Source organism: Mauremys reevesii, linkage group 9, assembly GCF_016161935.1.
Source record: "Mauremys reevesii isolate NIE-2019 linkage group 9, ASM1616193v1, whole genome shotgun sequence".
In the NCBI taxonomy this organism is placed as follows: Eukaryota; Metazoa; Chordata; order Testudines; family Geoemydidae; genus Mauremys; species Mauremys reevesii.
The window spans coordinates 27528240-27541507 of NC_052631.1; the positions used below are offsets into that span (position 1 = coordinate 27528240).

At 44.4% G+C, this 13268-nt stretch overlaps 1 protein-coding gene across 1 annotated transcript; it reads left to right on the forward strand.

Moving 5' to 3' along the window:
• Positions 1 to 4770: 4770 nt before the first annotated feature.
• On the forward strand, positions 4771 to 12844 carry TM4SF18 (transmembrane 4 L six family member 18). The gene is made up of 5 exons (XM_039486883.1): positions 4771 to 5158; positions 7140 to 7229; positions 7907 to 8049; positions 10843 to 11023; positions 12462 to 12844. The coding sequence occupies exons 1-5, from the start codon at positions 4982 to 4984 to the stop codon at positions 12474 to 12476; spliced, it is 606 nt and encodes a 201-aa protein (XP_039342817.1). The 5' UTR covers positions 4771 to 4981; the 3' UTR covers positions 12477 to 12844.
• Positions 12845 to 13268: the final 424 nt, after the last annotated feature.

Below are 13268 nucleotides of genomic sequence, written 5' to 3' on the forward strand. Positions count from 1 at the left end.
AATTGAAATCCTTTATTAATGGCTGATGCACAAAAGCGTGTATAGGAAGTGTAGCAATCAAACCCTAGGAAAATAATGACTTTAAATAAAGTCTGATTCAGTTAGCAGAGAAGTCACTCACCCCATGAGTAATCAAAGTCTTTTGGTAACAGCATCTGCTCCCAGAGGTTTACAGGAACAGAAGGAGGGCTCTTGCAACATTGATCAACATGGTTGAGAAACTGACCTTGGAGTTTACCAATTTTGCCTAATACCACATATAAAACGGCTACTGTGTGTTCTAGCGTCACAACTTGCTAAGGAACAAGCCAATTTAAGATGGTATCTGCAGAACTTAATTTGAGCAACAAGGCATCTGAATTGCATCGTTTACTGTTATTTGTGCAGACTAAGTTCTGTGCATGAAATCTCATTTTCAGAGAGGCGTAGTCTAACTGGGACAGAATATAGCTGGAAACAGCAGCAAATTGGATTACAAACACAGATGGCCACTTTTTACTATAGGCTTCAATTTAAAAAAAAAGCAGATGCTGTCAGGTTTTTATCCAGATTGGGCTCTGGATAAAAATTCAGCTTGTGGATAAGACATGCCTTGCTTTAATCAACAATGTCCCCTTGGGTCACTATGGAGCAGCCTCGATGAAGGACGTCCTGTCCCATCCAGTCTTGTTAAGCTGCCAAGATCTGCAAAGGGAGGTTTTGCAATTGATTTCAATAGGAGCAACAGCAGGCCCCAAGACAGTGTAGGGAATCTGGGCTTAAGACAGGGGGTAAATGAGGGATCCTCAGAGACCTGTAAGAAACACAGAGGATCCTGGAGAAAGGAGGAAGACTCGAGGAAAAGGAGGCTCACGTCAGAGAAAAGGTGGAGAGAACGGTCTGATCACAAAACTAGTATTGTACATCTGCCTTCTGTGCTCTCCTAGCTATTTCCCTACCGCTGCTTTGAATGGTGCATAAACCAACCAGAGAACAGAATCAGCTTTAAAGAGGACCCCAAAGGGCAAAGTTTAACTGGGGCCTAAGCAGCTCATACATTTGTTTGCTTTAGGGAGCAAAGGGAAAATATACCCCAAAGTATCTTCACATCCCGACCTCCTGAAACTTAATTGTTTTTTATTCAGTACAACTTCCCTTTTTGTGCCCTCAGCCTCTTCATTGGCTCTTATGAATTAATTCAATAACGCCTCAGAAATGGACCAGGGGCCCAGCCTCACCCCCCAAAAAAACAAGGCAATTATTGTGGTGTCCCTAATACCCTGGAATGCTCAGGTGTCTATAGCTGTCTGAGTAAGGCCAGGTAAGGTTGGGCAAACAGTCTGTCTTTTGCTTTATACACTTTTCACAGTGAAACAAACATTTAGTGAATATCAAAAAGGATTTTGCAGCACCACATTTTATTACGCCTCTTCAAGTTGCATGCAGTCGTTGGGCCAAATTCTGCCCTCAGTTACACTGTTGTAAGTGCAGAATTGCATCACTTATTTTCCTCCAGGCTTGTGTCAGTGTAACAGAGCAGAATGTGACCCAAAATCTCACAAAGATAAATAATACAAATAAAGAACATTATTATTATTAATATTAAAAAGCATCAAAAGTTGAGTTTTAATATCCACCAGAGGGAGCCCTCAGAAACCTCATTCTGATATGTAATGGCCATCAAACAAGGCAGAGTTGCCACAGGGTGTATGAGGACTCAATTCAACAGATTGAGGATGGAGCAGTATTCTTGATGGCGGCAAAATAGGACTGAACTAACAGGGAAAATGTATGCTGTATATTTATTAAAGCTTCCAGACAGCCCAGAGCTAAAAGGCTCTGAAATAGACTTCCAAGGAAGCGAGTGCATGCCTCATTGTTAAGGCTGTGAGTTTGTCACGGAAGTCACGGATTCTGTGACTTTCCGTGACCTCCATGACTTTTGCAGTGGCCAGTGCACCTGGCTCAGGGGGAGCTCAGGTAGCCCCTGCACCAGGCGCACTGGCCACTGCTGGGGCACTCTCGAGCCACCAGGCCCTCCCCTGCCGCAGCAGAGTTTGGGTGTTGGAGGGGGCAGGGGGTTGGGGCACTGGACAGGGTGAGGAGCACTCTGGGTGGTGCTTACCTGGGGGGCTCCCCGGAAGTGGCGATATCCCCCTTGCTCAGTTGCTAGGTGGAGGCATGGCCAGGGAGCTCTGCAGCAGTCTGGCCAATGGGAGCTGCAGGGGCGATGCCCTGGGCGGGGGCAGTGCCCTGGATGGAAGCAGTGCACAGAGATACCTGGTCATGCCTCCGCCTAGCAGCTGAGCGAGGGGGATGTCACTGCTTCCAGGGAGCCCCCCAGGTAAGCACTGCCCAGAGCCCACCTCACCCTGTCCTGTGCCCCAACCTCCTGCCCCCTCCCACACTGAAACTGCTGCTGCTGCTGCTGGGGGGGAGGCGCGGCGCCAGGTAGGCAGGCTGCTGGCCCCGCCAACCTCCCCTCAACGCCAGCGGGGGTCTCCAGCCGCACACCGCTGCCTGGGGCCCTCCCAGCACCAGCGGGGGTCCTGGGCAGGGGTGAAAGTAAAATTGAACTCTTACCAGTATGTGGCCGGCTCTGCTCCCTCCTCCCCCCAGAATGGGCGGGGCCTGGCCTTGGGCGGAAGGTGAGGGCTGGTGGTCAGCATCCCCCAGCCAGCCCATCCGCGTTGCCTGGCCTGCACTGCCCGGGGCTCTAGCAGCAATTTAAAGGGTTGGGGGCTTTTAAATCTCTGGCCCTGGGGCAGCTGCTTCTTTTGTCCTTCCACCCCTGTTGGCGACCCGGGGTGGGCAAAAGGAGCAACGAACTTAAAGCGCTGTCATGGCAAAGGACCCTGCTTAAAGTGCTGCCACGGCAGCGCTTTAAGTCAGCGGTACAGGCCGGTACCAGCGGTCACTTTTTACTGGTACACCGTACCGGCCCGTACAGCCTACTTTCACCCCGGTCCCGGGCTGTGTGCCACCGCCCGCCCCCCGCAGCACCCGCGCCACCCTCCCCCAGCACTCACAGGGCCCCCAGGCAGCCCTTCCCCAAGTTTTATTCATGGGCATTTTTAGTAAAAGTCCTGGACAGGTCACGGGCTGTGAATTTTTGTTTATTGCCCATGACCTGTCCGTGACTTTTATTAAAAATACCCTTGGCTAAAATGTAGCCTTACTCATTGTTTACGACATTGTAAATTGGATTAGACAAAACCCTAGAAAACATTCTGCAGAGAATATCCTGTATTGGCTCAAAGGTGGACTGGATAATCTCCAATTCCATAATTCTATAATCCCTAATGATCCCAATTATACTGCCCAATACAATTAACCACCGGTTGGGAAATGTTCTGTTGTATTGTACATGAGAAATTTGCACAGCATTGCAAGTGTAAGCAGGGTCAGAAGGATTGGGCATGTGAAAGGGACTTTTGGGTTGCTGGATTTAAGAACATGAGGGGAAAAGGACACTGCCCAACCTATTTGGGGGTGGGTCTTTTACTCATGGTTTGTTTATGAATCTTGTTTGCAGTGTTTTCCCAAATTAACGCCAAGTTACTTCCCTCCGTTTATTAAAAGTTTCTTTTCTACATTCAGATTCTGTGCTTGCGGGTGGGGAAATATTGCCTCTCAGAGGTGCCCAGGGATGGTGGGTAAATTTCCCAGGTTACTGGGTGGAGGCTTGAGATGGTTCTCTGTTATATCAGTGGAAAAGGACCCCTAGATTTTGAACCCAGCCCTAGTTGCTGCTGGCTCCACCTGGCAGAAGGGTTACACAAGCTATTAGAGAAGATCCCTCATTTACAGGGACAGGACTGCAAACAAACTGTGTTTTGGGTGAAGGTTTGCTGTTTTCAGTTCCCTGCCCACTCATTTGCTATTTCCCCCCTTCAAATAATTTTGTTTACAGATATTGCATAAAGCTATTGCACAGGGGCCAACGCGTGCTGAGCCATAATCCTGGCTTTTTCTGCAGCCATAGGTAATACACGGCCTTTCTGTCTAGAGACTTCTATGGGCCCCATCACAGACATGAATACATTTAGCCTCAGAAACCCTAAGGAGCATTATTAGCCTCACTTTACAGAGGAGGAACTGAAGCAAAAAGAAGATGAGTGACACGCCCAGCATCACAGAGGAAATCTGTGTCCCAGGGCCAAGAAGTGAACCCAGGGATTTCTTAAGTTCCACTCTAGTGCCTTACCCTCAAGACCATCCTTATCTTCTCTGTGCCTTGCTTTCACCATTGCTCAAGTTATTCTTCATAATTGATATTACTTAGCACTTAGAAACCCCAAACATACATATAGTAAGAAACAGCCCTAGCCCCCAAAAGCATACAATCTAAACAGACAGAAGAGACAAAGCGAGGGGGGGCGGGGGAGACACAGAAGTGAGCCAGAAATAGAACCCAATTCTTGAACAGTGATACCTACTTACTTCACAAGAGTGCTGTAAGATAATAACTTAAAAGTACATGAAAGATGTTAGTTCTGATAATACTTCATTGCCCCTCAGAACATAGTAAACTTTGGAAGGTCCCACAGTCCAGGGCCTACCTGCGAGGCATGTTGTGTGCAGGGTGCTGTGTGGATTACTCTGTTAATATTTCTAAACCATGTGTTTTAGAAGATGAAAAAGTGATATACACACACTTGATGTGCTGTTGTTATAACCCAGTGTTGTGTTCCTTCCTGATTCTTCTAGACACTCATTTGAATCTCAAGCTCCCCAAGGAATAGCCCTTAGAGGAAAACAAAACTTACTTAAAGAAACAGTCACACGCTCCAGCACAAGAGATAGACTAGCCCTTCAGCCAGTGATATTTTGCCCTTTGTTCTACAAACAGTAAAGCACTTTAGCACTGGAACCCAGCAACCAGGTTCCCATGAATACAAAATGACTGCATCAAAACAAGAAGGTGGCAGGGTTTTGCAGTTTTAAAGGAAGTAGCCCTGTGTGGGCTTAGAATAGCGAAAGGATTTAAAGTTCTTAAGAGATGGGTTTACAAAAATGCAGAGGCTGTTTGAGTTGTCTGTTGATACCTCTTGCACTTTGGAGTATTGTTGTTAATATCCTGTTATACTTCCCTAATGGGAAAACATCATACGCTACCAGTAACCAGCTCACCAACTACGTGTGGTATTTTGAAGGAATATGTTTCTCTGGTGTGATGGTAAGTGTCGGTTCTGTGCATTTTATTGAGTTGTAAATGCTAGTGCAAATGATGTTAGCACAATCACATCAGCAGGGATAACCCTGCAGGAAGGTGTGATTGTGTCATGATCTTGTTTTTAAAGGGGAGATGAATTATTTTAGCTAATTTTATAGGCAGCAAATTTGATCAACTTTAAAAATCAAGAGCACTGATCATGGACTGCTGAACAAAACTGGCATGTATGTGATTGATTTTTTTTACATGATTTTGGGAGGTGATTTGCATGCTTTTTGCCACATATGCAAAGCTTGTGCAGTAGTGTGCGGGAGGGGATTGGCTAACCATCTACTTGGATTTGGAGTTATGCTAAAAGTGAAAATTCTTATATATGTAACTGCAAATCTGACTGTAGATGCTGTACATATTATACCACGATGTGCTATGGCCACTAATCAATAAAGCTCTGGTGCTGTGTAAAAACTTAGACAAGTCTATCAATTACAGCCAGTGGAAGATCAGGCACAGTAACTTTTTTCTAAGGCCTTGGCTACACTGGCGCTTTACAGCGCTGCAAGTTTCTCGCTCAGGGGTGTGAAAAAAACACCCCCCTGAGCGCAGCAAGATACAGCGCTGTAAAGTGCCAGTGTAAACAGTGCCGCAGCGCTGGGAGCATGGCTCCCAGCGCTGTAAGCTAATCCCCACGGGGAGGTGGAGTACCTGCAGCACTGCGGCCACACTCGCACTTTGAGTGTAACCAAGCCCTAATAGATTTTTAATATTCTTATATGTGGTAACATAGTCAAGGGTGCTGGAACAATTTGCATTGTGGGGTTGCTGAGAGCCATTGAACCAAACTGTAAACCCTGTATATGGTGAAAACCACTGCAGGGCAGGGGGTGCAGTAACACCCCCAGCACCCTTAGTTCCTATGAACATAGTGCACAATGTTAAAAAGCCACAGCCCTCTAATGTGTTTAGACAGGTACCTTATATTATTAATGTCAATTCTATTTGGTAGGGTCTTTCTACTGATGCATTAAAAAGGGAAAGATGTTAAATGAATAAAGATGAGACCTAATTTTGAAACTATCACTGTGTATGTTCTACGTCAGTCTTTAAAAAATGTCAAACTTGTGGTGATCAGAGAAAATTTACTGAAGGCCCAAAAACTCAAAAGGAGAAACACTGATAAGCTGGAGGTTTGGGAAACACCAACCACAAAAATTAGAAATACTCTATACAGAGATTTCAAAACTTCCATTCAGCACTTTTCCATTTCAGAGCCCTTAATGGGAGTTCATGAGAGTTACCACTATCCTCATTTTACAGAGAATCAAACAGCAAGAGGTTCAGGCTGTGCCTACACCAGGATATTTTTACTAAAATTTCCCATTGTAGTTACCATTGGTTCAGTTCCAGTGGTGGGATAATCCATGAGAGTCCTAGTGTAGGCAGAAATCCAGGTGGCTGCTGGTATTTTAAGCAGATCTACACAACATGATGCTTAAAATGCTGGTATTGCCAGCACCTTGTCTACATTAGCACTCCTCCTCTTACCTTCCCCATTCCTCCAACCTAGGGGGGCCATCCCTTCCCTTCCTCATATGGCCCTTTCCATAGCCCCTTGGATGTGTTGTTTTTAAATGTTGGAAACTATTGTGATCGAAAGTCCAAGATTTACTTGGTGAAATTACTCAACCAATGTCGAATAATTTAACACTTTGAGAAAAGTCCTAAGCTGCATGTGGAGAATTGGCAGAGAGAGAAGTGAAGCTCATTAGTTCTTTTCTGCAAAATTGCCAGTCATGTCTAACAAATACGGTGGCCCTGACTCTCCCCTGCCGTGCACCTGCAGTAGTTGTACACTTCTGTGCAAACTGGGTGTAAAGTGCTACCAGTTCAGACTGGTGGCATTTTGCACTTACTGTGCACGGGCAGGAGAGAATCAGGCGCAGTATCTCCAGTTATTTCCACTCATCTTACAGTCTCCCCCTTACAGATGCTTCTGTTAGCAGCACTTCTAATAACATTGGAGCGTGACACGTTCTATCAATGCTGCCAGAGCGAGAGCTGTAACAAAACATACAGGGTGAGTCTGTTTTGTCTTTTGTTTCTCTATTCAGCATTCATTCTGAGTTCCCCTCCGCCCCCATTTCCCCAGCCAAACCTTGACTCCCTCTTTATGGCTAGTTCCTTCCTCTCTCTGTATTAGGACAGAACCCTGGGTCAGGGTAGAGACAACCCCACGGGTTACCACAAGTCCAGTTGCTTCCTCCAACTGCACAGGTGATGTTCCCAGGAAACAAAAGAGTTGATGGCCTTGGACTATTATCTTTCAATTCTCTCCTCTGCTGAATTGCTCCTTCACCTCCTCACACCCCCTTCTTACATTTGGAAGTGATTAGATGGAAAATAAATAATCTGCGTAAATGCTGAGTGGGATGCAAACAAGTCTTCTGAGTGCCCTCCTGGCCTCCTACAATGTGTTTGGAAAAGTACAGCTTAAAAACCAATGGGAGTAAAACTGTCTGACCTCTGGAGAAATTTGGCATTTTCCCTGAGGACGCAATCCCAAAAGAGAGAATGCTATTGCCAGGGATGGTCTCACTGTTGTCCTGATCCCATTTCCTATTGAATTTTGAACAACCATGCCTTTAAGGTACAAACCTGGCAAAGGAGCCAGGGCACATTGTTTGGTGGTTGGCTCTGATTAGGTGACTAAGGGAAACCCCCATGCTGACAACATTTATTCTTTCTTCAATACAGAGTTTCATTTCAGTTGTGTTAGCCCTGCTTGGAATTGCTTTTTCTGGATATAGTGTCATCATTTCTACTTTGGGCTTAGTGCAAGGCCCATTCTGCAATACGCCGGCTGGCTGGGGTTATATCTTCAAAGACACTGCAGGGGGGTAAGAAACATCTTTATATCTACTATAAGAAACTATACAGAAAGAAGATAAATATGTCCTTTCGGAGGTAATTTATAGATAAAAATAAATTTACCCATTATCACAGCATATGTATTTTCTTAGCTTTTAAAAATCTTTGCTCCACAATGAATACTGTATATTTCAAATTTGTTTCTGAGAAGAACACACAAAGGAAAAAAATTATTTGCATCTTTACAGAGAAAGTTTAATGTTCAGCTAATTCGGCTTATCTTCCAGTGAGACATCAAAACTCGTAAGAATATGTCAAGGACAGATCTACAACCTGTGACTGCTTTGAATGCAGAAGTTTGAAACTGTCTCCTTTTCAAGGATAAGATTTTTTAATATGCAAATATTTCAAGTAAGATAAAGTCAAGTTCTTCCAACTTCCAGTGGAGCACACTAAGCATTGGACTAGTCATGAAATCCTAGATAGAAGATGAAAAGCTAAATTTCTCAGCAAGTATGGAATTGTTCCCTAAAACAGTGGTTTTTCAACCTTTTTTCGTTTGTGGACCACTAAAATTTTTTGAATGGAGGTGCAGACCCCTTTGAAAATCTTAGCCTGCAGACCCCCAAGGGTCCGCAGACCACAGGTTGAAAGCCATGGCTCTAAAATATAGGAATTACTGACTTCAGTTTGGAGAAGAGACGAAAGAAGTGGATCCTTATACGCATGTGATATATTCTCTGTTTTTATGTTATGGTGACACCATTGAGATATGTACTAATAATGACAATGTTCTGTTGTGTTTTTTTAATTCATAAATAAAAAAGAGCCTGATTTGAACATGAAGGGCCAGATGCCAAGTGAGGGACTCTGGATTCAGCCCAAACTGTGTAATTTATTAATAGAGGAGAAATGGAGGCCAGCAAATATGATTACAGTGATGGTTCTTGGAACCAATAATAACACCATGCCATTTCCAGTATTGCCAACTCTCATGATTTTATCACCACACTAGTGATATGGGTTTTTTAATCTGTCTTATCAAAACACGATGAAAGGTGCCAATGCAGGAATTTTCCCTTATTCACAATGGTCACCATCTCCCATTACTGTCAAGGAGGCTGAAGCCAGCAAGATGGCCCCCATGTCCCTGCAGTCTATCAGCATGTGGAAGTGAGGCTGCCCTTACTAAAGTAGGCTGCCACCTCCTACTGTGTTCAATGAGATTGAAGCCAAGCCCATAGGGAAATGCCTGCCATTTTATGGTTTGGGGGAGAGGGGTGTGGACAGAACACAGGGGCAGTGAGAGGCAGCAGAGACACTGTGAAAGACTGATGGGAAGAATGGGGGGGAGCAGGAGGCATGTCTAGGGTGCAGGGGAGTGGAAAGGGGCCCTGGAAGCAGAGGGAGCAGTGGGAGAGGGGGGCCCAAAGTGCTACCCCGTGTTGGGCAGAGAAGTCTTGTGGAGGGGAGGGGTATCAGGGAAGTGCTGCTTCTTGCTAAAGGCTAGAACAATCCTATATTGTTTGTACTGTGCCATCATCATCTGTATGAATGGATGATACAAGTTAGAAGTTCTTTGATATATAATCTGTAACTCATCAATTCTAAAAAATACAATAAATTCTATGTGCTAGTCTGAATCATGGTGCATTAATTGGGTCAGTGGTTCTCAAACTATTTACCATCCAGCCCTTCTTTTATCAAAGGGAATAAACTTGGAAGGGAGAGATTCAAGATAGCAATAGGGGAACTGCCTTCCATTTCCTATCTTCAGGGTGAGGACAGGGTAAGTACAGGGGCGGCTCCAGGCACCAGCATGCCAAGTGCGTGCCTGGGGCGGCAAGCCACGGGGGGCGCTCTGCCGGTCGCCGCGAGGGCGGCAGGCAGGTTGCCTTCGGCGGCTTGCCTGCGGAGGGTCTGCTGGTCCTGTGGCTTCGGCGGACCTCCCGCAGGTGTGCCGCCGAAGCCGTGGGACCGGGGACCTCCTGCAGGCAAGCCGCCGAAGGCAGCCTGCCTGCCGTGCTTGAGGCGGCAAAATACCTAGAGCCACCCCTGGGTAAGTGGTGTCTCCATCTGAGCAGCCAGGGAGAGGCATGCAGTTGTGTGCGTTAAAGACTGGCTTTTCGGTCTGAAATGATCACACATGGACGGAGAGAGACATCTGACTCACAGTTTCTGATCTCTTGAGGATGGCAATACTGCATCTCCTTCACGTTGTTATGATGATACAACAGAGAAGGTGAATGACATACTCTATAGGGCTAGCAGGGAGGCAGAAGGTGGCCTGAAGGCCAAATGAGAATAACAAACGGTGATACTCCCTTAGGCATTGCCCTCAGTCACCACTCCATCCACTTGCCATAGTGAAATATTATTTGGGCGTTGCTGATCTATGCTGCTTAAAAACCCCAACTTCAGCCAGAGTATAATCAGCTGCAGCTTGACTGGTACTCATGAAATAGACGGGTTCTAAATGGTCTATGTTTAAATTCAGTTTGTATCATTAGCAGAAAATGCAGAACTTCAGACACTTCTATGACAAAAATGCAGTGAAGTGAATGAAGAATATGCATTCTGTGAACGCTGATCTGGATTCTGGGCTCAGTTACACCATTGAAAGTCTTGAGTAACACCACGGGGTTTGATTGAGCTACTTAGGATTTACACTGGTGTAACTGAGACCAGAATTTGGCTCCAGGTCGTCAGAACAAACAGGTTTTATTATTTTGTCTGATTACTGTTAGAATTATTATTATTGAGTGTTAAATTTCAAGGCATTAAACTGGTCTAATTTCCCCATTTTTCTGTTTCTCTGGTAGTTACCTCATTGAGTACAGTTCCTGGTCTCAGTGCACTGAGCCTGCGCATGTAGTGGAATGGAACATCATTTTATTCTCTATTCTCATAGCCCTTAGTGGACTTCAAGTGATCATCTGCTTTCTCAAAGTGATGGCTGAATTAAAACAGATACTCTGTGGGACCTACTCTGTCTTTATACAGGTAACAAAAGACCTTGTGCCAAATCTTAGGGTGGTGTAAATCATCATTGCTCCATCAACTTCACTCAGATGCCGATTTACACCAGCTGAGGATCTGGCCATTGGTTTTTATGAATTTGAAACATTACTTTCTAATCTGATACCAGGCATTGTAGTGAAGTGAATTTAACAACATACTATACTATTCAAATTCACCTTGTTATTCCATACAACATGCAGGGATCCCAGGCTTCTCACTTAAACGCATCTGATTGGAAATGTGGGGCTGTGAAGGTTAAATAAAATGACCCTGAAAATTAAACATCAGTACTTAATATATAGAGAATACAGGACTTCGATGTCAGTGAAGAGTACTGAACATCTATCTCCTAAGAACAAGTCCAAGTTTGTCTTTAATATCAAGTGGGTTTCATAGCTGAGAGAGTAAGAAACAACCTGGTGGGTTTTGGCACTCAAGAACTTGGCATGTATTTTATGTCAATGTGCACAATGTTGTTCTGTGGGACATATCAGCAGAGCCCTATTAAAATGACCAAGAAATCCCTGCTTCAGAAGTGAGGGGTTTAGCACAAAGGGCTCCTGGTCCACAACAACATTACAATAAAAAATAACGTTGAATGACCTTAGTTTAAATAGGTGGTGCCACTAGTAGGCATTATGGTGTGAAATAACATTTTCAGCATGGTAGCCAGCTGTTATAAAAGTGTATGACATGTTTCATTGTCCGCTCTGGCAGCTGGGTAGAGCTGGAAGTGCTAGTTCAAGAATGGCCACATTCATTAGGCTTTGGAAGCCTTTAGTGTTCTTATGCAGCCCCCAATGTTCATCGTGGGCAGATCATTCAGCACACCCTCCAGGTTGTTTTGCGTTTATTAAACAGCAAGCGACTGTCTTATCAAAATGCACTGGCAAGTGTTTCTAGAAGGGAAGGAAAACTCAAGCATGTTTACCTTGGCCTATAAAGCAAAAGCAGCTGCTGCTCTATACGTCTGAGCAGAAGTATAGAGAAACTACAAATCATTAGGTTTTCCTTTATGAAATGTTGAAATCAACACAATTTACATTACTTACTAGAAGTGAAACAAAGGATTATTCAGTAAATAAAAGATGCCTGGAGTAAATAGAGATAAAAATCCCCTTTTAACAGCCTCTAATGGGGATGTCACTGTTTCAGGGATTTGAACCCCAGCATAACACTCTGCTTGCTGGGGACTCAGGTAATAAACAGGTTTGATTCACCTGGAGCCCCAATACTGCTCTCACGGAAGTCAATAGGAGCTTTGCTTCTGTCTTCACTGATAACACAGATGGGCGCCCGGTTTTATCCTGAGAAGCTCTGTTGATTTAGTATCATGTGGATGTTTCCATTGTGCAAATTGTAAGTTATACTGAGAGTTAATGCTACAAGTCTCCTTACTTCTTCCCATTTCCTTTGACAGCCGGGGATTATCTAAATGTGGCAGAGAACGCTTCATTGCCAGCCAGGCTTCACTCCTCCAGCGTTTACTGTTCTACATAGCAGATCTGTGGGTGCCATTAAAACGAATTTTCCACTGATTTCTTTTTCACATCCACTTCTCTCATGAGATGTACCTTTATATTCACTTAAATGGCTTTTGATAGCTAAAAATGAAGCTCTCCCATGTTTTCGTAAAAACGAGAGCCATTTCTTAACCACAACTAATCCTGAAAGACAATGATAACTGTGTCTCTTTTGCTGTGCCATCCAGCTTGTGTTGCATGAGCGCTATGGAACTGCCTTCACAGAGAAAACTCGTTTTCAATAAAGAAAGTGCTGTAAAGCTGCCATGCTTTCATAGATTCCACTGTCTCGTCTCCTTATTTAGACTTTATAAATATTTCAAATGGTCTCCAAGGGCCTCAGTAAGTCAAGGGGAGTCTTTCCATTGACATCAGTGTATAGGGTCAGGTCTCAATTTTTTGATCAGTAGAAAATTACTTGATTTTAAGGCCAGAAGGGATCTTCACAAGCCTGACCTCCTGCATAACACAGGCCACAAACCTCACTCAATATTTCTGCATTGCATCCCTAACTTCTTTTTCAGCTATAGCATATCTTTTAGAAAAATATCCAGTCGTGATTTAAAGCCCTGGGTCAACTGCTTGGAAGGCAGCTACGCTCAACATGGTATCACCAACATACCTAATAACAGGTTTTGGTTTCTTTATCTTTAGATACTCAAAGCCAAATAATCCCTTTAGAACATATTTTAGGAGAATTACTA

What these genes read in the sequence shown, in the direction of transcription:
- TM4SF18 (XM_039486883.1), top strand. Translation starts at nt 4,982, where the DNA reads ATGGGTTTACAAAAATGCAGAGGCTGTTTGAGTTGTCTGTTGATACCT. An exon ending in TATGTTTCTCTGGTGTGATG is followed by an intron (nt 5,159 to 7,139) that starts GTAAGTGTCGGT and finishes TCCCCCTTACAG; the next exon opens with ATGCTTCTGTTAGCAGCACT. An exon ending in GCTGTAACAAAACATACAGG is followed by an intron (nt 7,230 to 7,906) that starts GTGAGTCTGTTT and finishes TCTTCAATACAG; the next exon opens with AGTTTCATTTCAGTTGTGTT.